The sequence below is a fragment of the Leishmania major genome, chromosome 9 (genome assembly GCF_000002725.2).
Source record: "Leishmania major strain Friedlin complete genome, chromosome 9".
Lineage (NCBI taxonomy): Eukaryota > Euglenozoa > Kinetoplastea > Trypanosomatida > Trypanosomatidae > Leishmania > Leishmania major.
Genome location: NC_007250.2, coordinates 135,487 through 162,500, shown reverse-complemented (window position 1 = coordinate 162,500; position 27,014 = coordinate 135,487). Strand labels below are relative to the sequence as shown.

Here is a 27,014-nt window from a genome sequence, read left to right as displayed (position 1 = left end):
CCGTGGCCTCTCCAGCTGCACTGGTTGCAGTGGTGCGACTTGCTGACGCCGCCGCAGCCAACGCGCTCGTGTATCCGGCACTGCGCAGCTGCATGATGTACGGCAGATTCGCGAGTAGTGGCGGAAGACGGCGCAGATTGCGCTCAAGGAGACGCACCAGCGTGTCCACTTCGAGTCCGCGCGTTCCCCAGCTGAGCGCGATCACGTGATGCAGCACGTACTGCAGCAGAACTTCCACTGGGAGAGAGCGCTCCGTCCCAAGCAGGCCGCCGACCCCAGTGAGCGGCGTGGCGGCGGACGCGCTGGTGATAGACTGCGTGTGCGGGTCGATATGCGTCGAGCTCGTGTAGTTCCGCTGTTGCTCCTGCTGGCGCTGTGGTGCTAGGGCGTCGGTGGCGCTGTCCATTTCGGCTGGCGTGGTGCTGTCAAACAGCAGCGCTTGATTCGCGAGGGGCCTGGAGGCGGTGTGCAGGGGAAGCTGGCGGCGGCCGTAGCGCAGGGAGCGTGGCTGGGGGTTGGCACTCCTGCCCAGCGGCGCTACGGTTGCGGAGACGGGAATGGAGGAGAAAGACGGAGAGCTACCATCACCTCTGGCAGCGTCGGCATGGCTACTGAAACTCGCCGCACCTTGCACGGTTTGGCCTTGCGACACTTGAATCGCCAAGCTGGATGCCGGCTTAGCCACGGCCACCGCAGCGGACCTCGCTGGCTGGGCGGCGGGGTTTGCGTCTGGAGCGGCAGCGGGGGTCGCTGTGGACGCGACTGATGCTGTCCTTGCCGGCGCCGTGCTCTGCTGCTCCCACGCTTGTTCGTACCGCTCTAGGAGGCTCTGCTGTCGCCGCGCGTAGTCGAGGCGCTGCTTGATGACTTCAGCGGAGCGGCGAAGGTACTCCACCGCGGCTTCGGGTATGTCGGCGCACTGCAGGAGCGTGTGGCCTTGCTCCTTCGCACTGCCGACGGCGGCGTCACGACAGGCCGTGACAACAGAGGTTTCGTGCGGGTGCGCCTGCGCGCGAGAGATGAGCAGGAGGTCGCGAGGATCGGGATCGATGAGGGAGCTGGTGCTGTTCACCCCGATCAGCGGTGCGGCTGTGGCGGCAGACTCGCCAGACATGGGTGAATGCGATGGGTGATGGTGTGGGAGCCGCTGGCTGTGTCCGCTGCCGCTGCTAAGCCGATTGCAGTGATACGACATGCGCTCAAACACCTCGTACGGCGACACACCGTAGGCCGCCGTCACTGGGGTGAGGAACATGTGCGGCCGCATGAACCATGGCTGCATGGAATGCAGCAGGCTGCTGCCGCTGCCGTCTCCAGTGTAGCTGTTCTGCATGAGAGCCGTGAAGTCTGCGTTGTCGCGCAGAAGGCGGGCGTGCCGCGCACACGTGCAGACACTCTCGTCGAGGGACGGGAAGGTGAGTTGAATGGCGGGGCCGCTGTTGTAGTACCGAGGCCGGGCTGCATTGATAGTGTAGAAGCCCAGCGTGTAGTCGCGATGGCTTCGCGTCGTCCAGCACTGCGGATGCACCATTAGTAGCTCGCACAGGGGACATGCCGAGCCCCACGCACAGTACACTGACAGCGGTCCCGGCGCTGCGAGCGACAACGCTGACTGTGGCGCAGTGGCGATGGCGGCAGGGGGAAGAGTACTGGTGGCGGCCGTGTGTGTCGCGAAGTGCAGAGACGGAGAGGAGGTTGTGCCCACTGCTCCGGCGGACAGGTGAGGGCTGCCCTGCCACCCCTGCGTGAGCGAGGTACTAGCCCCCGCCGCCGCTAATGTGCCGCTGCGGCCGTGGGGAGGCCGCAGCGAGGTGTCGTGCTCGTTGGCCCGGTAACCAACCTGGGAGGAATGCTTCCCCGCCGAGATCGTGCCAGCGCTCCAACACCGCGGCGTGCGGCCAGACACACTACCCACTGTCGCTGTGTTGCCGGTGCTCGGTGTCTTTGGCAGTCCTGCCATGCTTGTCATCGGCGTTGCCGTCTCCCCACGCTGATCACTGCCACTGATCACAGCGAGTGAGTGGTACTGCTCCTGTTGGTGTGGTTGATGGCGGTGTTGCTGTGTGTCGACGACGCACTCCAGCATGTACAACACCAGCGCTGCCGGCACCGTCTCCATGTCCAACACCGCGTCCAACGGGTCAGCTGTAGCCTCCGGCGTCGCACCGGCGGTGGCGGATCCCATGACCGTCGTATGGGACGACATCCAGTTCTTACTCGCGCTTGCGGAATCGCCCATCGCCTTCATCGATGTGCGCAGCCCCGTCGTGGCGACAGCCGAGTCGGCCTCGCCGTTGATGCCTGCCTTCGCGTCCATCTCGGCGTCACGCGTCGTATAGCGTCGGTGATCGCGGCACTTTCTATGCTTGCCAGCGTCACCATCCTCGCTCTCCTTCAGTGCTGCCACTGCAGCTGCAGCGGCCTTTACCTTTCGCTGCTCTGCCTTCAGGCGATGACGGCGACGGCGTGCGACAGCGGCATCCAGAAACGCCACCGGGGTCACCTCGCCGTGTGTGAAACACACGTGCATCTCCGACGCTACGGAGATAGCGCCGTTCACGCGCAGGAAGTCGATAATCTCCATCGCGAGGAAATCGATCCCGGCAGCTGTCGTGGCCGTCGCCGCCGCCGCTGCGGATGTATGAAGGGCATTTGGGTCCTCATCGATTGTGTCGCGGATGCCGAGAAGGTCTGCCTGCGACACTGAGGTGGCGGTCACGCCTAGGTCCAACCCTCCGCTCACGCTAGTGATGCTGGTGTTGTTCGCCGCCGCCGCCGCAGCGGCACGGGCGTGGCGTCGCTGCACCGCCTCCAGAAAGGCGAGCTCAAGACTTCGATAAAACGAGCCGGCTCGTCGCGGCGACGGCAGCGCCTGCAGCAACGCGTACACCGTCGACAGCGGGATGAGTTTGGCGTAGCGCCTCCCCATCATGTCGAGATAGCGGTGCTGTAGCTGCTCGGTGAACTGGTCCGCCTCAACGGTGAGCACGCTGCAGGGGTGGATGCGGGAGGAGGCCGAGCGCAGACTGGCGGTCTCCTCCTGCCGCTCAGCGCCTGTCAGATGAGACATGGGCAGCAGCAACATGTGGTTGATCAGGAGCGCCTCTGGGAGAGTGTCGAAGGCGGTGCCGGCGGAGGCGAAGGTAATCTGCTGCTGCTGATGCGCGCAGCCCGCAGCGATGGATGGACGCCGACGCGGCTCTCGTAATGCACCGGCGGCGCCACGACCGCAACCTGTCATGCAGCTTGTCCTCCTGCCCCACAAACCACCCTCGAGTGCTCCTCCACCGGCGCCGTTGCCCGCACTGCACCCACCGCGCATCGTGCGGTTCCAGACGTCAATGCACCGCGCCACGCGCAGCACCTCGTACGCCAGCCGCACGTGCACGGCGAGCTGCTGGTACAAGGAGCGTGCCGACGGGGAGGTGGTGAGAGCGGACGAGGCAGTTGCAGCAGGCGACAAACAGTCGCGACGGCTGCCGCTGTGCTCTCCACCTTTCCCAGCGGACGGTGACGCGGTGCACGAGAAGGCATGGTCCGCATCGCGGACGTCTTCACGGTACGCACCAGCGTCACCATCCGCGTCGTCGTCCGGATCAGCCCACTCCAGCAGAGGCTCCGCCATGCTTCCCTGTGAGGCGGCAGAAGGTGAGGACTCTCTCGAGCGATGAAGGTGGTGCTGCTGATTATAGGCAGGATGCAGGCTCGTGCGAGCCCCCGACGCAGCGCCGCGATCGCCGCGGCTTGTCAAAGCGGTCTTTTCGCTTTCGGTACCGCTGGCCACAGCGGGCACAAGCTTGTGGCGGAGAGCGGGTCGAGAGGCGGAAAACAGATAGTCGTAGTTGCCGGAGGAGGCGGTGTTCATGTCAGCGCCACCACCCATAGGACTGGCCGCGCGATGGTGGCGATCTCGCGCGGGCGAGACGGATGCCGACGTAGAGATTGCGCTGCCGCCAGCGCCGGAGGGCTCCCCGGCTCCTCCAGCCATCAAGGGCTCGTGATGCGCTGCCTCTCCGGGCGGACACCGCTTCTCTGCGGCCGCGGCCGCAGCGCTCGCCAACGCAGCGGCGCCGCCGACCTCCCAGTGGTTGGTAAGCATCTCCATCCTCTCCAGCTCCGTGGACACGTACTGGCAGCGGTATTCCTCGCGGCACAGAATGTTCACGAAGCACTGAGTAAAGTTTGCAATGGCGCCGGTGTCCGTGTCTGGCTCCTTCATCGCGACTACGAGGAGCGCCGTGCCGGAGCGGTGTGGCAGCCGCAGACGATCAAGGTGGCCGAAGCTACCGCTACTGCTACCTGCTGTGCCGTCGCGCCCGCTGACCGTGTTTGGTGCGGCGGATCCGATGAACAGCGGAAACACAAGGAAGGTGCAGTTGACCATGTTGATGGTGGTGGTGCCGCACAGAGCCCCACGCAGGAGGTGCATGAGCACATTGGGGGCGATACCGACACACGTGGCAGCACCCGTGGTGGCAGTCTGCTGTTGCGGCTGCTGTGGGGCTCCGTTGCGACCGCCACCCGATGCCGGACCACCGCCACCACCAGCGGCAGCCCCTGCGGAAACGTTGGTCGACTTGCGCGTGTTGGAGGAGCCACTGATAGAGGAGGCGGCGGCCACTGCCGCACCAGACAACTGACGCCGCATGCTTCCAGTGGACGTGTGCTGAACTTGGATCATCGAGCCTGGCGAGTTGCCGGGTTGCCCCCTTGCCGTGAGCCCGCGGCGACCCTCAGCGGCTGCTGTGCCGCCTCCACCAGCCGATACGGTGCAGTGCCCGTGACCTAAGCTGCCTCCGCTGCTGCTCACGTGATCGTTCACCAGCGAATAGCTGGAGGCTGGCCGCCGCATTCCGCGCTGCGGTGCCACGCCGCTGCTGCTGCTGACTGGCGCGCTGGAATCCGGAGCGGCCCCACCTGGCGGTTGGGCACCGCCAGCGCCGTGGTGTTGATGACCGTCCTTGACATCCCCCGCCATAGTGACGTGCACGTGTGACGACTTCTTCAGTCGACTGCCGCCACCGCCGTTCATCGATGAGGTCGGTGTCTGTGTGTTGCTGAAATCATCCGGGTCCACATGAGTGCCACCGCTGTTGCTGTTGCCGCCGCCGCCGCCGCCGCCGCCCCTCTTCGTTTGCTCGGCATAGGGGCCACGACCGCGTTGACGGTCCCACTGCGAAGGCGCTGCGTGCGCGGCGCTGGGGGCAGAAGACGCGTTGCTCTCGCCCGAAGCCTTCTTACTCGATGCGTCGGCTGCCGCTGCCGCTGCCGCTGCTGCCGCTGCCACTGCCGCCGCCGATCCGCCCGTCGCCGCCGCCGCTCCACCCGTCGCTGCCGAAGAAGATGAGGTGGCGGGGGAGCCCTGCGCGGCCACGTCCACAACAAAGGGATCCGTATCGGGGTAGCGGAAGAGCAGCTTCTCCTTCGCGAAGAGGAAGACGGCGATGGAGGCGTTGCTCGCACAGTGGGCGGAGTCGCCCGCCAATGCAGCAGCCGCGGCAGAGGCGGAGTGGTCAAGGGAGGATGAGGAGACGGTGTCACTACCACTCCCGGCTGCCATGGTCGGCTGCAGCCCACCGCCTAGACGACTCGCTGATATGGATGACGGTGCTGCGCGACCACTGCCAATCGAGTGTCCTGCGTGGCGCAGGCGAGTGCAGAGAGGGGAGGAGGTGTAGCTCCTGCGCTGTCGTGGTCGCTGATCTTGTACGAGAAGGATGTTCCGTTGCGAAGTGCAGCTGATGCAGTTTGGGGCGGCGACACGCTCGGATGTCAGGCGCGCCGTGGTGCCTCGTAGCTTGTGAAGCGGTGCACTGCGGGATCTTCCGGCTACTGTTGCTTGCGGCGTGTGTGTCCGTCATGGGAGGCGAAAGGTGGAGCGCAGGAGGTCAGGGGAGGGAGTCATTAGCATACGGAAGGTTTCGGGGTCCGGCTGCCAAGAGTGCCGGCGGCGATGCAGTGCACCGCGATGTGCAAGTGGCCACGCGAGAGGGGCTGTGACAGCGCCGAGTCTGCCGCTGGGAAGCCGCGCAGGAGCACCGCAGTGGCACGCAGCACCCCCCCTTCGTTTCCACCCACAGAGACCATGAAGACGTTCTTCGAGTTATCTGTTTATTTCACTGGCAGCGGAGAGGGGAGTAGGAGGCAGAGCGCGAGGGAGAGGAAGTGGTCAGCCCACCGCTGCCGTGCGGACACTCACTGCCACCCGAACGCAACCCCATCATTCACGGCAAGGACAGGAGGAGCATCTTCCTGCTGAGTGGCAGGGGAGTTGCCGCCATGAGTGCACCGCGGCATCGCAGCAGAAGGGAGAACACGGGCGCGTGTGTGCCCATCCACATCGACGCACTCACACCAAGAGACAGCGACACGGTCGATCACCTCCCCATGGGCGCAACGGCGCCGCTGCTCTCTTACTTGCCATCTTCCCTCCCCCCGCTTCTGCACCTCCAGCGAAGACGCGAACCTTCGACCCCTCCCTTCCCCCCCCCCCCCCACATGTAAAACCGCGAAGTGCAGCCGCACCACTCGTTGGGTGCCACATCACACAAGGTGGGGGTGGGGGCGTGGATGGGCTAGCGTATGATGGAGGTGAGACTACGAGAGAGAGAGAGAGAGAGAGAGGCGGAGGGCACAGAAGCGTCGCCATCGAGCCCAGGGCACATGCGACGTGAGTGCGTTCGAGTTGCTGAAGAGGGGCTGCGGCAGCAGGTGAGCGTCGGTTCAGCGCACCACTGGGCAGTGAAGAGAAAGCGAAACGTGTCTTCCTCGTAGATGATCCACCATCAGCACCACCGGCACCGTAACCGCATATGGAGAGGGAGGCGAGGGAGGGGGAGGAGGTGGTGAGAGGGGGTGGAAGGTGATGGACACCAGTGCGAACAACATTGTCCTGGTGGGACAGCAAGCAATACAACGCACATACAGACACTGCTTCCGGGGGTGACGGTCGAAGGGGTATGACGGAGGGGGCTTGGCGCGCCGCGATCGCCTCGGGGTGCACGTGCGCCACTACTGCACACACTCGGTGCATGTAGGTTGCCTCTCCCCCCACACCGTCTCAACCGAAGCGCAAGCGAGAGAGCGTTGGATGTGTTGCATACCTTCGCTTTTGTGAGTGCGTGTGCATATTACTGCATGCACGTCTTTTACCGTGATGGGGTTTAGCGATGCACAGACCCGCACGCACAACGCAACACCACGAGGGGGGAGGGAGGGGGGTAGATCAAAGTCAGCCACTGACAGCGGTAAGCGCACCTGTCACCACCACCGTCTTCCCGCCTCCATTACCCGCACCTCCTTTCTTGACCAGGTCAAAGACACACACACACACACACACACGTTGGCCGAGAGGCACACCTCAGCGCACGAAGGGGGGGGGGTAGCGAGGGGAGAGAGGTTGACTGCGTGAGCGGCTACAGGCACTTTTTGGCCTGCAGCGCTATCAGAATGTCTTCTGGTGTCATGACCGTGCCGTCGCTCGCTTCGCCGCCGCCGCCTCGTTTTAGCAGCGCCGCTACGGCGTCTACAACCTGCTTGTACTTGGTGGCCATGCCGGCCAGCCGACGCAGCTTCGTGTTCGCTTCCTCGAGCAGTCGGTCTCGCTGCTCTAGCGACTCCCGCGACTCCTTCACAATGCGCTCGCGCGTGCGGCTCTGCTCCTCCACCTTGGCGCGCCACGCATCGACCTCACCGCGGTGCCGCGCCTCCTGTTGCTGCTGCTGCTGAAGCGCGGCCTTCACCTCCTGATCCTTCTGCTGGAGCAGTTGGCGGAGCTGCTGAAGCTGCGTGCCTCGTGCCACCAAATCCTCGGTGAGACGGGATATGCGTACGGCTTGCGACGAGGCGCCGTTGCCGAAGTATGTGCCAATTCCGTCGCCGTCCTCTCCGGTCGATGCCGCCTCCGTGCGCCTCTTGTGGCTGTTGATGTCTCCGTCGTCGTCTGAGGCAGCGTGCGGCCGCTTTAGACCACTGGCGCGCTGCATCAGCTGCGCCGTGGCCGCCTCCGCTACTGCTACCGCTCCTGTCTTGTCCGCCGCCTGCGTCAGCTGTAATGCTACACGGATGTCTTTGATGTTCTGCTGCACCGTGGCGGCCGTCTCGGCAGACAGCAGCGCGGGCTGCTGACTTGGCAGCACGCTTGCGCGTCGGCTGCCATCCTCTCTGTTCGTGGACAGCGCTGATTGCACAAAGATGCGGTGCTCCGCCTCCGTGAAGACATCCTCCGCGATGGCCGACACGGCAAACGGCTCGACGCACTCGCCAACGTAGACGGCCAACAGCCACCGCTGGCCTTCGTCAGCCGCTGCCGCCGCAAGGCCAGCGCAAGCTGCAGACGCACTCTTGCCATGGCTCGCCTCCGCCGCCTTAGGGCCTGGCTTCGGCACAACACCGACAACACGCCCTACGCGGTATCGCTGCGACACGTCCGCACCCCTGTCAACTGAGTTCGCCAGTCTTGCATCGTTGGTGCTCTGCTGCTGCTGCTGCTGCTGCTGCAGTGCCACCATGTTGGCGGCTTGCACGTACTTGTTGTCGTCGAGCAGTGCCTTCTGCCGCCGCGCCGGCACGAGGACGCGCACAAGGGTGTTGAGAAGAAGTGAGCGGACGTGGACGTCCGTGAGAATGGAACCCACGACGGGACCGGGAAACAATGTGGCCGGCGCCAATGACGACGCAGGGGCAGTAGGCGACCCGTTGGAAGATGATGATGCAGCCGCGGTTGTGTGGAGGAGGAGCTGGGCAGCGAGTGAGAGCACGCCCTCGATGTCGCCACGGAGCAGCTGACACTCCTTTGCCAGGGCGTAGGCTGCCGGCATCACAGCAGTATCAGGAAAACTGACAGCACGCGGGGAAGTGGGAGGTCAGATAGAGAGTGGCGCCGTAGATCTATGCGTAAGGGATGGGGTTGGGTGGATGGGAGTTGAGACCAGAACGTGGAATAGAGAGCGAAGACACGGATTGAGTTTGGCAGTCAGATGCCTACATGCCTTTGAAGACGCCACCGCAGCACGTGCCTCCCCCATTATCACCATCGTCATCAGCATCTCTCTCTCGCGCGCTCTCGTTTCGTTCCGCCCTTGTGTTTTTTCCTTTCTCGGCAACGGAAGAACGAAGGAGCGACACACCCGCGCGTGCGCAGGTGCACCGTTGGTGTGCGTTGGGGGATGGAGGGTGGTGGTGGTGGTGGTGGTGGCGGCGGCGGCGGCAGTGCGGGTAATGGGCGGAGGACGATACGATCATCCTACCCCTTTTACAAGTACGAAGTTTCCAGTTCGCTTGTCGGTTGCAGCCTCCCTCCTCCAGCGTGTTCTCCCCGCGCACGGGGGCCGGGGGCTGTTGCGCTGATGTTCGTGAAGTGTGTGCGTTGCACCGCAGCTGACATGTGGCCGCAAGGGGTGACTGTCCTTGTCGCCCGCCACCCTTGCTGTGCCTTCGACCGCGCACGCGCGCGCCATCCTCAGCGGATCTCGCTCGTCGGTCGGGCCCGACTGGGAGCGGTGTAGAAGAGGTACCCGACAACCCACAGTAGCGACACCGCGATGAGGGCACAGGTCCACAGGAAGTACAGGTGGTCCGCCCCGCCCTTGTCGCGCAGATTTACGAAGTACCGCACGAACCAGTTCGGTGCGAGACGCGCGAGCACGTTGGTGCGCTCGTACGGCAGCTCAACATCTTCGTTCTCCTTCTCGAACTGCCGCTGCCACGCGGCGGTGCGCAGCCGCTGCGTCCCGCCGGACTCCCCGAAGACGGACGCGTAGGGGTCGCCGTCTTGAATGTCGCGGTAGTCCGTCATGCGCTGAAAGAAGCGGCGATCCGCTGAACCCCTCTTGGCGTGCAGCTCACGCATCTGTTGTGTGTACTCGCGGTCCAGCTGCTGCTGGCGCGCCATATCCGCGGCGTTGGCGGGGTTCGCGTAGAAGAGCTGCTGCGATATGGTGTTCTGCTGCGCTGGTCGACCGCTCTTGAGCGTTTTCGGGAACGCCATCTCCGCTTCCTTCTGACGCTGCACCGAGGACTGCAACGGCCGCGTTGACGTCGACGAGAACGCGATAGCACGCGAGAGCGGCGTGCCTGTTGCCCTCGCGCCGACATTACCGTCTCCGCTGCCGGCACCGTCGAGTGCGCCCTTCGATCGCGCGGCTGACTTCTTCGGACGCATGGCGTCGAACGTCGAGTACGACATCGTGCGCCTCTGGAGACTGCCCGAGGGAAGGGAGCTTGCGCTTGCACACGACGATGCTGCCACACAAACAAGGCGGCGCCACGCGGCTGACGCTGTCCAGGCCGTAGAGGAAGAGCCGCGGGCAGCGATGGCGCCGATGCAAAGAGGGGGGCGGCACGACATGGGGCGGACCTCGAGCGTGGAGGTACAGAATATCGCGCACTCCGTTCGCGGCACTGGGGTGACGGGGGAGGAGGGGGGGGGGGTTGCAACGACGCGTGCGTGAGGAGGGGGCACTCGATGGTACAACCGCGTGGCCCTCTCATCAACCGTTGTTTGCTTACCTGCTGCTGGCGTCGGCACGCAACTCCTGCCCTGTGTACATAACACTCTTCTGCAGTTCTCACTGCTACGCATGCGTGTGTGTGCGACGCAGCGGCGTGACGCAGAGCACCGCTCGTGTGTCGTCACCGCCATGCACGCGCGCACGAACACGCAGAGATAGAGAGATAGGCCGAAGAGATAGAGGGAGCGATAAGGAAAAGGTAGGAAGCACAAGAGCCACCGAGGGCGGCCCATGAGGGTTGTGAATCACCTGCCATTGTGCACCTCCGCACCACCATCGGAATGGAGAAGGGTGGAGATGCGATACGGACGCGAGAAACAGCGCACCGATCCGCACCTCCTTCCCTTCCCACCCTGAAAAGGAAGGCGGTAGTGACGTCCTTTCTCTTCCCCTCTCCGGCGATGCACAATGGACGCTACGATGCTGGCGTGCAGCCCTGGAGTGTGCCTTAACATCACTCTTGCCCTCCCCCTTGTCCATCGCGCACATGGGGCGCATCCATCCTCCAAAGACGTCCTATACCTTGTTCAGTGGTTGCGAGGAGGTTGACGGGACAACACGGTCGCCAGCTCGCTTCAGTCGACTGTGTACACGCACACACACGCGCACACGTACAGCCATACACAGACAGACGCATCAAGCGCCCCATACATGATCACGATCATTGTTAGTGCAGGCCACAATTCACTGTCACCCCCCCCCCCTTCCCCCACAGGAGCCAGCACCGGCACCCAGACACGCTTAATGTCGTTCTCACACACATACACATACACATACACACACACGTGTGTGTATGCACTTTCTGTGCTCTTGTATGTGGCTGCTCGAGGGCAGGCGCACGGTGCAGCCTGGCTTCGTTGTCATCACTGGTTCTGCGCGCCACTGCTGGCAGCACACGAGGCCCTGCCGCCGATGGCGATATTGCGAAGATGCTTTGCGACGCACGCGCGGAGTGCGTGGCGCTCCTCGGCGCAGCTGTCGCGCTGGAGGCTGCGGTTGATCTGGCCGGCTTCCACGCACTGCCCGTAGCGCTTCGACTCGTTGGGGCACTTACTGTAAGCCATGCCGTACTTTGATTTGAGCTCGCGGTTGATCACCACGTCGGACACGTAGAAGTTGCCCTCCATGCTTGGCCGAGTTTTGCTTCGTTACAGCGCGTCACGCCCCTCCCTCTCGCCACGATTGCATGCACTGCTCCTCCTCCTTGTACAATACACCGACAGGGCTGCCGCACGGATGTCTGTGTGCGTCTCTCTCTGTGGATGTAGCCGACAGAGGACACCTGCCAATGGCTTCGACCTCTTCACCTCTCTCGGTGCTCGCGTGCGATGTCGTTCTCCTCTCGACGACGAGGAAGGCAGTGGCGAGTGCGTTCCGGGGCACACGCACACACTCGATGGAGGTCGCGCAGCCGCCGGAGTGGTGGTCAATAACGAGTGGAGAAGAAGAGGGGGCGAGGGATCTATATGGGCGGCAGAAGGGGGTGGTGGTGGAGGGGAGGGGGTCGGCTTTGATGGCCGTGACAGCGGGTAGAGGCGCCACCAGCAGCGAGCAGCGTACCAAGAGAACAAAATCTACAATCGCAGTTGCGTGTGTGTGCGTGCGGGATGAGCGAGTGGGTGGTGATGGACCTCGTCGTCGGTGATGGTGTCAACATGCCGAATCAGGAAAAATTGTCAGCAGCACGGGGGCGAGCACGCACACAGAGGAGAGCACGAGTGAGCAGGGCCACAGAACAAGGTGGAGGCGACGGTGGCGGCGGCACCGGAGAGAGGGATAAGGAGCGAGGCCAATCCAGGCTCACTCGGGTTCCATTAGCCAGGACGTGGGGGAGGGGGGAGGGGGGCCGGCTTCGAAAGATCCGCTTCGCCATTGTCCACTGACATTTTAATGCGTATGTGTACTCGCTCCTTGTCGTCACATGGGCAACTTCGAAACACGCCAAGACAGGCGCCGGCAGAGAGCTGCAGAGTTCATGGGGTAGGTGTGTGTGTGTGTGTGTGTGTGCACGCACCTGACGCACATCTGAGTACACACAGGAGCGCTGAGCACATGCCGGTGGTGCGCACGCGTGCGTCTCTCTCTCTCTTTCCGTCTGTGCACGCAAGCCGCAGCGCGGCACACGCTACGGACCACAACACACCGACGCATAGGAAAAAGGGGGCGGACAGATGGGGAGGAAGACAGCGAGGCTGAACAATCCAGCATAGCGGGGGAGCACACGCATGGGCGTGCGTTGGGGGATGCCCCGCCTCCCTGGTACATACACACACACACACACACGCACACACGCACACAGAGAAAGGTGCTGTGTAGCGGTGAAGATTACTATACATGGATCGACGGTTCGCTCGGCTGCCACCACTCGCACCGACTCCTTCTCTGTCACTGCGGCGCACCGCTGGTCAGCATCAACACAATCGCGCTGTAGCCGCGCTGTGCCGCGTAATCCTGCGCGCGCAGCCCAGTGGTGGACGCCACGTGTGGGTCTGCTCCGTGTTCTAGCAGAAGGCGTACCGCCTCCTCACGTCCGAAGGCAGCCGCGAAGACGAGCGGCGGCGCGCGGAAGAGCCACCGCTGCTTGAACTGGAAGCCGTTGTACCGCGCCGGGTCTGGCTGCCCGAGGGCGTTGATGTCCGACGCGCTTCGTAGACATGCGTCAAGAGCCGCTACATCACCGTCACACGCTGCGTGGAAGATGTCGATGACGCCGCCTTCGCTTTGATGCTGCTCACCCGGCACACTGGCGACGACTTTGCAAGCGCGGTCGCGAAATTGTGCGGCAGTGGCGTCAGCGGCAGCTTGATTGTCAACTCTTCGCTGGAGTCGCCCCGCCTCCTCCTCGCTAAGCAGCGCGTCATTTTCTTGCAGGAGAACCTTTTCTTGCTCGAGGGTACCCTGGTAGGCGCGCACGGCAGCGGCAGCGATCTGCCGTTGCTCGGTTGTGGTGTGCCGGCTCTGCAATGCGTTCGGGTAGGGCAAGGGCCCCATAGATGTCGCGTGGGCCGTGGTGGACATGGCCAGCAGTAGGGGGGGGGGAATGAGAAGAGATCGTGAGAGGTGTGCGCGTGCGCCGAGGGGGGGGGTAGAGCTGAGGTGTCACGAAGACCAGTGCGCCTGTCTGCAAGTCTGCGTGTGTGCGGAGATGTACGACGCACGCAGAGCCGTAGCGAAGAGTAAGAGAGGTGAGGTCGATGGGAGGAGCGGGTGAAGGGGGAGGGGGAAGGGGGGCAAGTGGAAGCGTAGATGAGGGTACCAGCCGCTGTGACTCTACAGGGCGACTTGGAACCACTGCTTACGTTAATCCAGATGCGATGCAGGAAGCAGGAGCAGCAACGGCGGAGCCTTGGTGACGCATCAGGCAAGACCAAATACAAGCGCAACCACATATACGTGCGCCCGGCACAAATCGTTTCCTATAGAGGAGTTGGCTGTCGCTTAGTTTCGAAACGGACTTGCCCCCTCGCCCCCCTCTCCCCTCCATACACACACACACACACACACAACCAGACTACTCCCTCCCTCTTGCTCTGTGTGTGTGCGCGCGTGGACGTGTGCATGCGCATGCGTGGTAGAGCCGTGAAGAGAAGGAACGAGCTGTTGGGCGTTGGGTGGTGGTGGTGGTGGTGGTTGGGAGGCCGATGATGGCAAGAGAAAAGACGGTTACCAAACAAGACAGTGACACACCCAGACACGCGTATCGACACACCGGGGGAGGATAGTGGTGGCGCAGGAGGAGAGTGGCGGCAGGTCACACACCTCTACGCGATGACCCTATTCGAAGTGGACTCCGCAGCCACAACGGCGGCGGGTGGGGCAGGCTTCCGTGGAGCTGCCGCCTCGAAGAGGGCGAAGTGCTTCGCCATATCGTCGCTGTCCTCGATGCCGGCGAAGGCGGAGGCTGGTAGCATTGTCGCCCATTCCTGCCGCTGCAGGTAGGCGGGCGACACAGCGGCGTTGTACTCCTCGGGCTGCATCACGGCGCTGCCGTACCGCAGCGCTTCCGCGTACCCAGGGCCTTTCACTATGCCCTGCGGGTAGTACGCCGTGAGCTCAGCGGCGGACAGGCTGCGCTGCGCCCCTTGCCACAGTTTAAGTGGGTAGGGGTAGTTTTTGCCTAGGTACACTCCATGCATCGCCTGCATGCGCTCCGTCAGCACATGTGGGCGGTGTATGTACACCGGCGGAACCTTCGACAGCTGCGGCAGCCATTTTTTGACGTAGATGCCGGTCTGGTCGTGCTGGTGGGCGAGGTAGTATACGTTGCGGACAGGCTCTCCGAAGTCGTCCAGCATAAGCCCGCAGCTGTGTGCGTAGTTTCCATAGCAGACGAATGGGTCGTAGTCGAGGGAGCAGCGCTCCATCCACTCAGCGCCGAGGCGCCAGTCTTGTCCGTAGCCACGCGTGAGCAGCCACGCCAGAGCCTGCCGCCCCTCCTGTGCGACGAAGCCCGTCCCTACCAGCTCCCGCATCGCGGCATCTGCGAAGGGGATGCCGGTCAGTCCATCGCACCACCGTTGCACCACCTTACGGTCATGACGCCATTCCGGTACGTCGTCCGTGTGCTCGGGGTGTGGCCCGTACGAGAAGAAGAGCCGGTCACCGAAGCGCAGGCCCATCCAATGCCAGTAGTCCCGCCGAGACAGCCGCAGCAAACCCTCCCGAAACTGCTGCTGCACAAACGCGTCGCGCTGGTTCGCCTGCGCGAACTCCCGCAGTACTTCATAGTACTTGCGCGGGGACAGCGCACCGAGCGCGATGTACGGGGACACGCGTGCCAGCTTCTGCGAGTACATCTTCGTGTTAGTGCGCCGCTCGCGTCCGTAGCGCAGCAGCGACGTCACACCGCCCTGCGCCAGCCAGTCCTGCAGACGCGCCAACGCCGCGTCCTCGCCGGCGTCCGGGTGAGACGACTGGGTCGCGATCACTTCCTGGAAGGCGAAGTCTGTCCTGCGGGCGGCTGCGGCGCTGTAGCCCAGGTCTTCGAGCCGGGGTAGCGCCCCCCGTAGGACGGACGGCCCCGCTCGCCCGTACCGCTCGTCTTCCGTGGGAAGCAGGGCGGCCGCTTGCCAGGTTAGAGGCAGCTCTGCCAGCAGCGCGGTCGCCTTGTCGTACGGCTCGGTCGGCCGGATCGCGCTCACCGTGACGTCGTCGTGGTACCACCGCTCGCCTTCCTTCATGACGGCCAGCGGTGTCGGCAAGTCGTCGAGGTGCACCAGCGTCGACTGCCAGACACTGTGCACCACCGGCGGTGCAGCCGCGGAGCGGCAGTGCGAGGGCAAGTTGCTGCCGCAGTGGTATGGATGCTGGCCACCGACGCCGCAGCTCGCGTGCTCTACGACGGCGATCAGCGGATCGTCTTCCTCCGCTGCGGAGCCACAGTGTTTGTCAAGTGGCGTCACCGGCGCTCCTTGCCCAACTGCACCCGTCACCACAGCCTCGTCAGACACCTCCTCGCGCGACACCCACGTCCCTGCCCGTAGTCGGCGCACCATCAACGCTTGCACGCGTCGCTCGTGGGGGGCGTACTGAGTCGTCATGAGAACAACCGTCGCCCCCAGCTCCACGGCCAGGCGGGGCACGTGCTCCTCTGGCCGACCACAGCGAACCAGGAGGGGCACATGCAACGTGTCCTCCAGCTTGCGGCGCAGCGCCGCCACCGTATCAAGCAGGAACTGCGCCCGCTGAGGACTCTGACGGAAGAAGCCGCCGACAGCGCTTGGCTGTGCAAAGGTTCGGTAGTCGAGCACACAAACACCGATGACGGGAACTGGGCCGCCTACCTCTTCGGCCGCCGCCTTGGTGCACACCGAGGCGAACGCGAGGAGCTGGTTGTCGTGAACACGGAGGTCGGTGGAGGAGAAGACGACAAGGACGCAGCAGCCGTGACGCTGTGTGCCCGCAGATGGTGGTGCTGCCCGCATAGCATCCGGCGGCCGCAGCTGCGCTTCTGGCGCTGTGCAGGGGCCAAGGTACATCCGATCCTGCTCCGCGAGATGGCTATGCCGGTGAAGGAGGCGCGCTGTTATCCGCGGTGCGACCTCCGAGGCGGACGCTTCGCTCTCTCCCCCGCGACAGTGCAGCAGCGGCTGCGTGTCCGCCGCCACGCGGCCGTTCCTATCGGGGATGATGAGCGGTGCCATCACCACGTCCGGCGTGTTTTGCAGTTGTACGTGACGGCCCTTCAGGGAAGCGAGCAGCTGCTCATCACGCTCGGCATCGTCTCCGAATTCGACGCCGCCGTCGTCGTCTCGGCGACCACTGTCTGCTTCCATCTCCTGCTCTGCCTGCTCCCAACAACGTGCCGATGTGACACCAGAGTCAGTGTAGAGCGCGCTCACCTCTTGCGCCAGATCAGTTGCAAGCTCAGCGGCATCTTCAGGCAACGCAAGCGGTGGCGCCGGCGAGCCCCATGAAATCTTGCTTGCGAGCACGCCGCCGCCGTGCGAGCCGTCTTCTGCTGTCGCTGCTGCCTGGTTGACCTCGCCAACCGATGAGTCCGAGAGCGGCGGTGTGAGCCCTTGAGCGGGGGCAAGGAACTCGGAATCGGTCTCGACTTGGCGCATGTACTGCTGGAGCGCAGCCCATTCCTCCGCAGTGATCTCGGCAGGCGACGCCGAAGATGTGGACGGTGGTGGCGGTGGGGCTGGTGGCGCGGCGGATAGGTGGACTGCTGCGAGTGAGCGACGGTCGCTGTCCATGTCCTCGTTGAGCCGGAGAGGTTCACAGAGGTCCGCAGCTGCGCTCGACGCCTCTTCCGTGGAGGCGTCCGTGCTCACGCTATTGTTGCCGCTGCCACGCCGTCGGCGCGCCCGCGTGGCGGTGAGGAAGGCACGCTGTGCGCATATGAGTGAGCCACAACCGCGACTGTAAACATTCCTCCCCAGCACGACACAGAGCGCGGCTGCGTGGCAGCGATACGCGGCAGAGAGTCGAAGCGACCTGACGGTCGTCGTCGCCTGTGATACTGGTAGGCGGCCGAGGGACTGCATGGTCATGTGCTTCGTTTAATGCAGTACTGCCTGCGCGGCAGAGGCGAGGTGGGTGGGTGGATGAAGGCTTGCGTGGATGGTGGGAAGGGGAAGGGGATGCCGAGGGTCAAGAATAGCGCGCCCCTCCCACCACCATCACCAACAACAACAAAGAGTTGAATGCGAGCGCTGTATTTCAGCCAGAAAAGTGGGTTCCTCACAATCTACCTCGAAGGGATGAAGGCGAAGGCGCCTGCGCGCATAGAGAAGAGGGAGGAGGAGCCGGTAGGGGGGGGGGGCGGGGGTATCCATGAGCTGTCGTGGTCGTATGCGTATGTGTGCTTGCGTGTGTATCGAGAGGGGGGAGGGGGAGGGAGAAGCATACCTCTTTGTGCGTGCAGACGGCGAGGGTGCACACCAGAGAGATGACGACCAGGCACGACCGTTGCAACGAGAGACAGCGCAGGCGGCAGGACTGGATGGCAAGCGACCACTTCCTGTGCTTGCTTATATGTGTCTGTGTGTGTGTGCACGCTTGGACGACATCACCGAGCCACAAAGCATCGAAAGAACAGTGCCAGGATGTGTGCCCCCTCCCCCTCCATGTGTTGCGACGCCTACGAGCCTGCCACCGGGAGACGGCACCCACACCAACACATACAGTACACACAACACACACACACACACACACACACACACCGACGGCTATGCTCTGCTTTGTGGAAGTGCAGGAGCGGGGTGCATGGAGGAGGAGGGAGACCCTGCATCCATCCCCCGTTTGACATGCCGCCGTGATCGTTTCCGTACACACCAGCGAATCAGTGTGCTCTCACGAGTTCCGTGCATTCGTCTGTTTCCTTCCGCTTCCTCTCTGATCAGCTGATGGTGGCGTCGCGCGTGAGGTCGCGGCGGCAGGTGGGACAGCTCTGCGACTCCATCAGCCACCGCTGCAAGCAGTTTTGGTGGTAACAGTGGCCGCAAGGAAGCGAGAGGAGGCAGGAGCCGGGCTTGACACCGCGCACGGCCCCACGCTCGGCTCCCTCGTCGGCTGGCGTCGTGTCGCACATCCCTGCTGCGGCGCTGTCGCTTGCCTGGCGTGCCCCCTCCCCCGCCGCATGCGGGGGTTGCAGAGGTGTCGAGGGCAGCGCTGTTGTCTCTCTCGTCTCCGTCGTCCGTGTCCTCGACGCGCGACCCTCTAGGCAAATCGCACACACGCTCTCCGTGTCTTCGAGCGGCACCGGCGTGCAGAGAAGCTGCGGCTGTGAGGAGTAGAGGGGGAGACCAAGGCCGTGGCTGCTCCCCGATGCTGTGACGGCCGTGGCGCATCCACCGCCCTGACCGCTGGTGCCACCGCCGCCATAGACGAGCACATTCCGGTACGTCTGCCCCGCCGACGTCCGCGTAGCACCACGGTTGCCGCTTGTGCGCTGCGGATCGAGTGCTGCCGATGACGCCGGCGACGTGGCCAGCGGCGTCGCGATGGAGGCAGTCGACGAGCAGCCGTCCAAGATAGACGTCCCCGTGCCCCGAACGCTGCATCCAACAAAGAAGTTCTGGCTGCACGGGTCAGGTATGGCGACGCCGATACTACTCGCCGGCGGGGTCGTCACTCCGCCCGTCAAGGAGTGCCAGCTCATCTCCGGGGCTGCGAGGAAGACTGTCATGGGCACCGCCGGTGTGCATGGGACCGACCAGTACGCCGGGTTCTGAACTGGTTGCGCCGTGGGGGAGGCGGGGTTCCGCTGCAGCGGTGGCGTCGCCGACGCTCGCGGGTCAGCAGAGGCTTGGCCTGGCTGCTCAATTGCGGCCATCTTCGGCGCGGAGGGCGTGTAGGGTACGGCGCTCGCGGCTGCCACACCGTAGATGAAAGCCCCCGAGTCACTGGCGCTGACGGCTGCGCGGGCGGGTGATTGACACGGGCTGGTTGCAAAGAAAGAGGGAGAGGCGGAGAGGATTGCCGGCTGCACCTCGATGGGGACAACGGCAACGGCGCTCGGGATACTGCACACGCTCATGTTGTTGGGATTGCTACGCGCACTGTTTCCGTCACCGGTGCTTCTGAGGCGCATGCACGGCGGCGGTGATGGTAGTGTGGCCGTGGCCGGCGCTGCAGGCGAGGGTGCAAGCTGGCTGGAGGTGAATGCGGCTGCCATTGCTGTTGCCGCCGCGGCGGTGGTGGCGGAGCCTCCTCGTCTGCTCTTGCCGGAGTCGGGCTTCACGCCGACCGTGCTGATAGACGGGTTCGTTGCCGAGCTACAGCGACGTCGCGGTGGTGATGGTGCGACGTGAAGCGTCGATGACGGCGTGCCACGACCGCTCCTCGGGGTTAGAGGTGCCGAAATTAGCAGCTTCTCTTGCAGCGACAGCTGCACGGGCGCAGTCGTCGGCGACATCGGCGACGCAGTGACGGTGGTGGTGGAAAGAGGCCCCTGCGGCTGCCCTGGCGCCTGATGAGGAGTTTCCTGCTTGGCGGCCATCGAAGGCGGTCTACTGCTCACTTGCTCGCGCGATGCTGCCCTTGGCGGGATCGATGGGGCTGCTGCTGGTGCCGCTGTCGTGGGCTCCATGACGTCCGTAAGAGGGTGGAGGGCACACACGCTTTTTGCAAAGGAAGGGAAGGGCGGCGCGTAGTGGTGCACAGATCCCGCTTGCGACGCTGCTCCGCCGACGCCCGGTGTGCTGAGGCCGCTGGGATCACACGCAGGCGTCAATACCCACGCCAAGGATGTGTCACACGCTAGGCGCGGCTGTTGGTGGTGCGCATGTACTTCTGTGTAGGGCGGGGTCGTCGAGCAACGTCGGTCCCTGTCCAAGCGGGCGCCGGAGCGGCTGCTGCGCCGGCTACCGCTACCCGTTCTGTTGGCTGTGGCCGTCGCCGACGTGGTGTTCATCATGAGCGAGTTCTCCGGCGTGCCCTGCGACAGGCACGCCGTTGCGGTGGGGGAGGAGGAGGATGTGAGAGGGTCAAGTGCTGAGTCTTCGTCGGCGCTGCGGGCGGCGGGTGCGGCGTGAGCGTGTGCGGTACCTGACGGGCCACTGTTACGACTGCCGTCACCAATGCGCAGCGCGACGGACGGGGTCGGAGGTGAGGACCGGCCGAACGAATCGATGACCGAACAGCTTCTACTGCCAACGCGGTCCGCGCGGGTGTCCGGGCAACCATCGTTCGTCGTCTGCAAGGTCGTGCTGCCGTTGTGCAGCGGCGATCTAGGGAAGGAGCTGAGACCCAGAAGCGGTGCCATGCACATCTGTCGAGACGCTTGCGGAGACAACGCCGCTGCGGTGTTGGCGACGAACGGGCTCAGCTGCGGCGGCACCGTACCGACAGCAGCAGGTAAGAGTACAGTGGACGGTGCGACGCACTGCTGCGGTGTAGAGGGCGGGAGTTGGCTCGTCGCCTCGAGCTCCCTGAACTCCCTGGCCAAGGATTTCATGAGTGGCGGACGACCACGCCCCTACGGTGCAGCTGAACCCCTCCCCTGCACAAAGCAAGACAAAGTCCGCCACTCACACACACACGCACAGGCACAGACGTACACGCGAAGGAGAGACTTATCGCCAGCGGCTAATTTGGAGCTCTCCGTCTCCTCTCACTCTTCGAACTCAGGGAGGAGGAGAAGCGGAGAAGGGTGAAAGGGTGGTGTGCTTGGAGGGCAGCAGGCCAACAAGGCAGACATGTATATATATATATATATATATATACGTATAGTGCTACGAAGTGCAGCTCGTGTGGTTACGTGGAAGTGCTTGTAGTTCCGTGTACTCCGCCCTCCCCCCGCGTGCAGGGGTTTTGTGTGTGTGTGTGTGCGTGTGTGTGTGTAGAGGGGGGGGGAGCCTACGCGTAGGGCAAAGAACGCCTGCTGCTTCGATGCGTACCGCAACGCTCGCAGTGACACACACACATTCTCCACATAATACACAGCCGATATAACAGACCCGCACCATGTTGCATGCCAGTTGCGTGTGTTTACGTTGACGTGAATGGCGGGCGGAGGAAGAGGAGGAGAGGAGGAGGAGGAGGGGGGAGGGGGCGAGAGTGTACACACACACTCACGCAACAGACCAAAGGTAAAGGAGAATCAAAGGAGGAAAGGAGGGGGGGGGACACAAGGAGAGGGAGGGAGGGTGGGTGCGAGGAGCAGCCTCTCGTCGCCGTGTCGGTTCGCACCTCCTGTTCGTCCTTCCCCATTTACCCCCGCTTGCGCATGCGCCTCGCTCTTGCAACGCGAAAACGTGGGTGTGTCGTATAGTACGGAAAAAACCAGGCACGCCGCGCTTGCCTGGATTTGGAGTGACGGGCTGCACTAGCGCTCATATCCCCTTCTCAGCGTCGCTGGCGCGACGGCAACACGTTCTCCACACGCGTGACATGCACGGCGGCGTGGCAGGTCTGCTGCATCACATCCTCAACATCCTCCTCTGTGCGTCCGCGACGCCTCTTTCGCCCGTCGTCTTTGGAAGCGTCGGCTGCCACCGTCGCGGCACCGTCATCAGCGACCAGTTGCGACACCGGCACCGCTACCGTAGCCTCTGTAACACACGCACACGAGGCTCGCAGCACGTGTGCCGCGCCAGCGTCCCCGTAGACGGAGCGAGAGAGATTCACAGCGCACCGCAGCACGCCGCTGCGCCGCCTGCTTGCCCTCATCCGCTGCTGTCGCGGCTGCTGCTGCTTTGAACGCTTGGCCCCGGTTATAATGTTACTTGCCAGAGGGGAGGCCGACTGTGAAGCACCCTCAACGCTCCCTCCTGCTCGGGCTGCCGCCGTTGCCCCAAGCGCGGCATCGTCGATGTCCTGCCACACGGCACTGACCAGAGTCAAGGCATCCGAGCCGGCGTAGCGTACCCCACCAAGCAGCTGCCAGTACGCACGTATGCTGCGCAACACCGCCTTCGCGTATACCTCCGCGGTGGCCGAAGTCTTCCAGATGAACCGCTCTCGCGGAGAGGTCGAGAGGCTAGTCCCCTCCTCACGCCCGCGCTGCGGTCCTTCCCTTGCGGGCCCCGCAGCGGCCCTCAAGGCGACATGGAGCACGAGAATACAAGGACGCTCGCGCTTCGCACCAACGCGTACCATGCTGGTGTGATGGGTTTCACTACTGTCTTTCGCTGGCGTGCGGGGGCCCTCAACACTTAAGAATCCTGAAGAAGAAAGGAAGAGGAGGGAAAGGCTGGTGGTGGTGGTGGTGGGGACGTGATGTAGAAAGATGAGGGGAAAGAGTCGGCAGATCAAGAGCAGGCGAGTTACCAGCACAGCTGCAGATGCCTTTGCGGGTTCGCTGCTGCACCACGTGATCACCTTCACAAGACCAGGGGCGAACCCTCAACACCTAACACGCGGATGCGCAGAGCCGGCACTCGGCACAGCGCATGTGCCGCATCGTCACTTGCCCCCTCCTACCCCCCGTCTCTCTCTCTCTCTCTCTACGAGACCAAATCGGACGAGGGGCGGTGTAGAACAGCACTACTCACGGCGAAAGGCACAGAGACGGAGAGACAGGCGGGCGCGGAGGCGGCGGCGAGGGGGCGGGGATAGGATAGGATTCTCTGCCGGTGTCCTTCTCCGCATGCGATGAGGAGCCGCGAGAGTGTGGGTGTGTGAGAGAGAGGAGACTCGGAAGGGGCTGGATCAGTCTTTGGCGACAACACTGCAGAAGGCGCTCTGCGAACACAAACACACCGAGAGAGAGGGACGGGCGCCCTCCATCCCACTGACTTGCCCACACAGACGCACACGATGCAGCAATATGGGGGTAAGGGGGCGGAACGCGAGCCTAGATGCACACATACTCGCCTACGCAACTACATGCCCCGTCGATACACACACCCACACACACATACATACATACACGGAAAATGTTGAGAACAATCATCACATGATCGCCTCCGCTGGGTCGAAACACGAGCGACAGCAGCCGCAGCCGGCGTCGCAAACGGCAACAAGGGGGGGGGGAGGGGGGCGGTTATACACTTGCGCAACAAAGAAAGAGTCGGGTGAGGAAGATGAAGAAGCAGAGGTAGAGATATTGGGGAGGGGAGGGAGGGAGGGGAGGGAAAAGAAAGTGAGCAGCAGCAGACACACGCACACGCCGGACATAAAATGATGAGGGATGATGAAGGGAGGGGGGGGGGAGGAGGTGAGCGAGGGCGGTGTGAGGGTGTGCGTGTTAGGTGGGGTGGGGGTGGAGCGAGGCGAGCGACGGAGACGATGCATCAACCACAGCTGCGACGTATCACACTCCGCCGCTGGTTTTTCGCCCCTCTTCCTGTCCACCCGTGTGCGCCGGCTTGTTGTCATTCGTATTCCTAGTTGCCGCTTGGCCGGAGGTGCTTGCCACGCCGTCGTCAGAGATGGATGCCGCTGTGGCTGCGGTCGCACTAGCAGACCGGATGTGCATCTGCAATCGGTGCTGCTGATCCCACAAGAGCGTCTGCGTCTCCTCATGGCGTTGAAGGAAGCGAGTGGCGCAGCGCGCGGCCAGGTGCTCGAGGATGCCCTGCTGCGGCACACCAAAGGCTGTCATCAGCCGACGGTAGATGTTGTGCAGCTCCGGTGCTGCCAGCGGGCGGAACAGGATCTTGTAGCTGGAGTAGAAGTAGTAGACCAGTACCCGCACAGAGTCGTAGCTCAGGTCCAGCGCGACAGCCTGCCGATCGAACACCGTGCGGAGCAGCAGGTCTGACTGGGTTGAGATTGCGGGGCGCAGCAGCAGGTCGCTGAAGTTGTTCAGCGCCGGCGCGCTACCCTGCAGCGCAGCGTTATCTTCGCTGTTGCTTAGTCTACAGGCCGCTGGTGTGCTGTATGCGAGTGGGTTGTCGCTGCAGGTCGGAAAGTTGCTGTGTCGCCCGCCAGTCGACTCGCCGGAGATGGGTGTGGTGGAAGCCGAGCCGCCGCTGCTGCCGCACAGTCCGTGCGCTGCTGCAGCCACCGTGACCGCCGGCGGGACGACAACAAGTGGGTTGGTAAGGAGCAGGTCGTTGCGGCGCACACCGCTTGTTGCATGGATGCCGCTGCAGCTGTCCCTGAAGTCGATGCTGTTGCTCCCACTCGTGATCGCGCCTGGAGCGGTGTGGGCGTTGTCCTGCCCGCGCCGTGGCCGGGCAGTGCCGGTCGCTGCGGTGACCGATACCTCCGGTGCGATGGGCTGCAGGCGTGGCGTCTGCGGCTCCCCCGGCGACGTCTCCAATTTTTCAGACCGCACGCTCGCCGCGCTGGAGAACGATCTCGGCGACCCCGACACGACATTGGCTGCTGCGAGATCCCGAGGCAGACGGCAACCCATGCGCCGCTGCGGCACCGCGCGCGACAGCGTCGACGCCGATTCCGACACGCTCGCGCCTGCGACGACCAGTGCGTCGTCAGGCGTGGAGGCTGGCACGACGATGGCGGTGGGCACGCCGCTCGCCCCCGCCACACCATCCTTGCGAGCACCCCTTTTCGCAGGACCAGAAGCCAGCTGGCTCCCACCACTGCTGTTCACGACGGAGATGAGGTTGCTGTCGTTGCCACTGCCAGAGGTGGCGCCCTCGCTATACGCGGAGGCCTCGCGTGCGAAGGAGCTGCTGTCAAAGTCACTGCTATCGTACTCCGTCCGCGGGTAGGAGGGGAGCAGCCGGTTGCACCGCGTGTAGCCGGTGCTGCCCAGATCCGCCTCCTTGTCAGCTACGTACCGCAGCTGCGCTTGACGTGAACGACGCAACTGATCCGCCGCGAAGGCCTCCGCCTCCTTCAGAGAATGGTTCGAAGTATCCGTGACGATGTAGAGGTCCTGGCGTGTTGTGACACCGCGCAGAAACACCGAATCGAACAGCTTGCTCTTTACATGCGGCATACACGTCGTGCTCGGCAGCGCCGCCTGTGACACAGTGACCACGTTTGGACCGGCAAACACCCACATGCGGCCACCGTACACGACGTCGGGACCCTCGTAACGGAGGCCACCACCGATCGTTTCCATGCGCACAGCGGCGTCGGTGCACCAGTGCACGGCGTAGGACAGCAGCAGACTGCCTTCATCGCCGAGCAGGCGGCGCAGCGGTTCGTCGATTGGGAAGCTGTAGAGCTCCTCGATGGTGCTGAAGGCCATCTGCACAGCGGCGGCGACGCTGCGCGTGACGTACGATGTGGTGAGCGGGTGCACCTGCTGGATCTGGTAGGCGTGATGGCGTACCATCTGCCGAGCCAGGACATGGCCAAGACGCTCCGTCACCTCTACCATCTGATCCGACGCAAGGTCCCAGAGCTCCTCGCCGCGGCAGGGGCCGATGGTGAGCATGGCGAAGGGTGCCATCTTGGGCGCGTGCTTCGCGCCGTCGTAAACCCGCGTGCATCGCACAATGGCGTACATGAACAGGGCAAACAACAACGAAACGCCGATGACGGACGTGATGACGATCGCGTCGCGCACGCGGGGCGTGAGGCGGTTCACACGCTTCATGCTCTTCAAGGCGATCTTCCATGAGAGCTTCTCCTTGAGGACGTCGCGGGTCGTCGCATCGGCGAGGAATTTCTTCATAAACGGTTTACTGCAGTCTGTCTCGCCCTTGAACATCGATGATGCGAGGATCACCGTGCAGCCATTTGAGCTGTTGACGCTCGCCGTGTAGATGATGTACGCCATTTCCAAGCTGTTCATTTTCTCTGGCAAGTCTTTCTTCCGAACGAGCCCATCCACACTGAAGAAGACGATCGCAAAGCCCCAAAACGTCGAGTTTGTAATCAATGCCGTCGAGGTCGCGTTGTAGATCGGCTGGCGGAGGTCGACCCACCACATGTTATCTGCGTCGCCAGAGCTCTTGTCCCAGCCTCGTATCGGCAAGCCCGGGCTTTTATACGGCCCCGTCACGGCGAGTAAGCCGGTCTTAATGGTGGTGAAGGGGTCTTCCCGATACGCTGCAGCCGGGTCCGTGTGGTTCCCGGAAGAGCCGTTGAGCAGGTCCCAGTTTTTCATGAAATCCTCATCCTCGGACGGGTACACCTGCAGTACAACGCCGCCGGGCGCGGTCGCGAAGAGACTGATGTGGGGCGACGAGGAGGACACCAGCTGGGCATAGCCATAGAACTTTGGAAAATACTGGCCAGCCACGCGCTGGGCAGGGGTCTCGTTGAGATTCGGCAGCGAATCCATCAACCCCATGATGTACCCCTCCACCCCGTACACGGCTGAGATGGCTCCAAGGATGGCATCACGAAAAGTCGTGGCGTAGGACATCGCCTCCCGCTTCTCCTCTTCCCGGTGCATGCGCTCGAGTTCGTTATCCTGGCGTTGCAGGACCAGCATGGGCGTGAGAATGTTGACCAGTATAAGCAACAGGGAGATCCAGACGGCCAGGATCATGAAGTACACGCGGCATCGCTTCGCGTGGCGTTTGCTGCTCTGCTCATCCTCGGCAGAGTTGCCGGTGGGTATGTGGAATATCTTCTTCATCCCTTGTGCGTGTGTGTACCCGTGTGTGTGTGTGTGTGTACCGCGAAGCGGCAAGGAGACCTGAAAACACACCCCCAAAAAGACAAGACAAGGGGGGGGGGGAA

The 27,014-nt window shown here is 63.4% G+C and overlaps 9 protein-coding genes across 9 annotated transcripts in view; all 9 read right to left on the bottom strand.

Annotated features, from left to right (window-relative positions):
- The window catches only part of LMJF_09_0390 (conserved hypothetical protein), a gene marked incomplete at both ends in the record, with an annotated part of 5,931 nt that extends 371 nt beyond the window's left edge, over positions 1-5,560 (bottom strand). The window contains one exon of the mRNA XM_001681161.1: positions 1-5,560. This exon is cut by the window's left edge and continues 371 nt beyond it. Coding sequence (XP_001681213.1) covers positions 1-5,560 — 5,560 coding nt within the window.
- Positions 5,561-7,415: 1,855 nt separating this feature from the next.
- Positions 7,416-8,510, bottom strand: LMJF_09_0380 (conserved hypothetical protein; the record flags this gene model as incomplete). The annotated part of the gene is made up of 1 exon (XM_001681160.1): positions 7,416-8,510. The coding sequence occupies one exon, from the start codon at positions 8,508-8,510 to the stop codon at positions 7,416-7,418; it is 1,095 nt and encodes a 364-aa protein (XP_001681212.1).
- A 950-nt stretch (positions 8,511-9,460) lies between these two features.
- On the bottom strand, positions 9,461-9,988 carry LMJF_09_0370 (conserved hypothetical protein; the record flags this gene model as incomplete). The annotated part of the gene is made up of 1 exon (XM_001681159.1): positions 9,461-9,988. One exon carries the CDS (start codon positions 9,986-9,988, stop codon positions 9,461-9,463), a length of 528 nt encoding a protein of 175 aa, XP_001681211.1.
- Positions 9,989-11,374: 1,386 nt separating this feature from the next.
- Positions 11,375-11,638, bottom strand: LMJF_09_0367 (hypothetical protein; the record flags this gene model as incomplete). Its single annotated transcript, XM_003721733.1, has 1 exon — positions 11,375-11,638. The coding sequence occupies one exon, from the start codon at positions 11,636-11,638 to the stop codon at positions 11,375-11,377; it is 264 nt and encodes an 87-aa protein (XP_003721781.1).
- A 1,258-nt stretch (positions 11,639-12,896) lies between these two features.
- Positions 12,897-13,529, bottom strand: LMJF_09_0365 (conserved hypothetical protein; the record flags this gene model as incomplete). The annotated part of the gene is made up of 1 exon (XM_001681158.1): positions 12,897-13,529. One exon carries the CDS (start codon positions 13,527-13,529, stop codon positions 12,897-12,899), a length of 633 nt encoding a protein of 210 aa, XP_001681210.1.
- Positions 13,530-14,272: 743 nt separating this feature from the next.
- On the bottom strand, positions 14,273-17,077 carry LMJF_09_0360 (putative DNA photolyase; the record flags this gene model as incomplete). Its single annotated transcript, XM_001681157.1, has 1 exon — positions 14,273-17,077. The coding sequence occupies one exon, from the start codon at positions 17,075-17,077 to the stop codon at positions 14,273-14,275; it is 2,805 nt and encodes a 934-aa protein (XP_001681209.1).
- A 1,280-nt stretch (positions 17,078-18,357) lies between these two features.
- LMJF_09_0350 (conserved hypothetical protein) lies at positions 18,358-20,916 on the bottom strand (the record flags this gene model as incomplete). The annotated part of the gene is made up of 1 exon (XM_001681156.1): positions 18,358-20,916. The coding sequence occupies one exon, from the start codon at positions 20,914-20,916 to the stop codon at positions 18,358-18,360; it is 2,559 nt and encodes an 852-aa protein (XP_001681208.1).
- An 890-nt stretch (positions 20,917-21,806) lies between these two features.
- LMJF_09_0345 (conserved hypothetical protein) lies at positions 21,807-22,559 on the bottom strand (the record flags this gene model as incomplete). Its single annotated transcript, XM_001681155.1, has 1 exon — positions 21,807-22,559. The coding sequence occupies one exon, from the start codon at positions 22,557-22,559 to the stop codon at positions 21,807-21,809; it is 753 nt and encodes a 250-aa protein (XP_001681207.1).
- A 1,156-nt stretch (positions 22,560-23,715) lies between these two features.
- On the bottom strand, positions 23,716-26,910 carry LMJF_09_0340 (conserved hypothetical protein; the record flags this gene model as incomplete). The annotated part of the gene is made up of 1 exon (XM_001681154.1): positions 23,716-26,910. The coding sequence occupies one exon, from the start codon at positions 26,908-26,910 to the stop codon at positions 23,716-23,718; it is 3,195 nt and encodes a 1,064-aa protein (XP_001681206.1).
- Between the last annotated feature and the right edge of the window lie 104 nt (positions 26,911-27,014).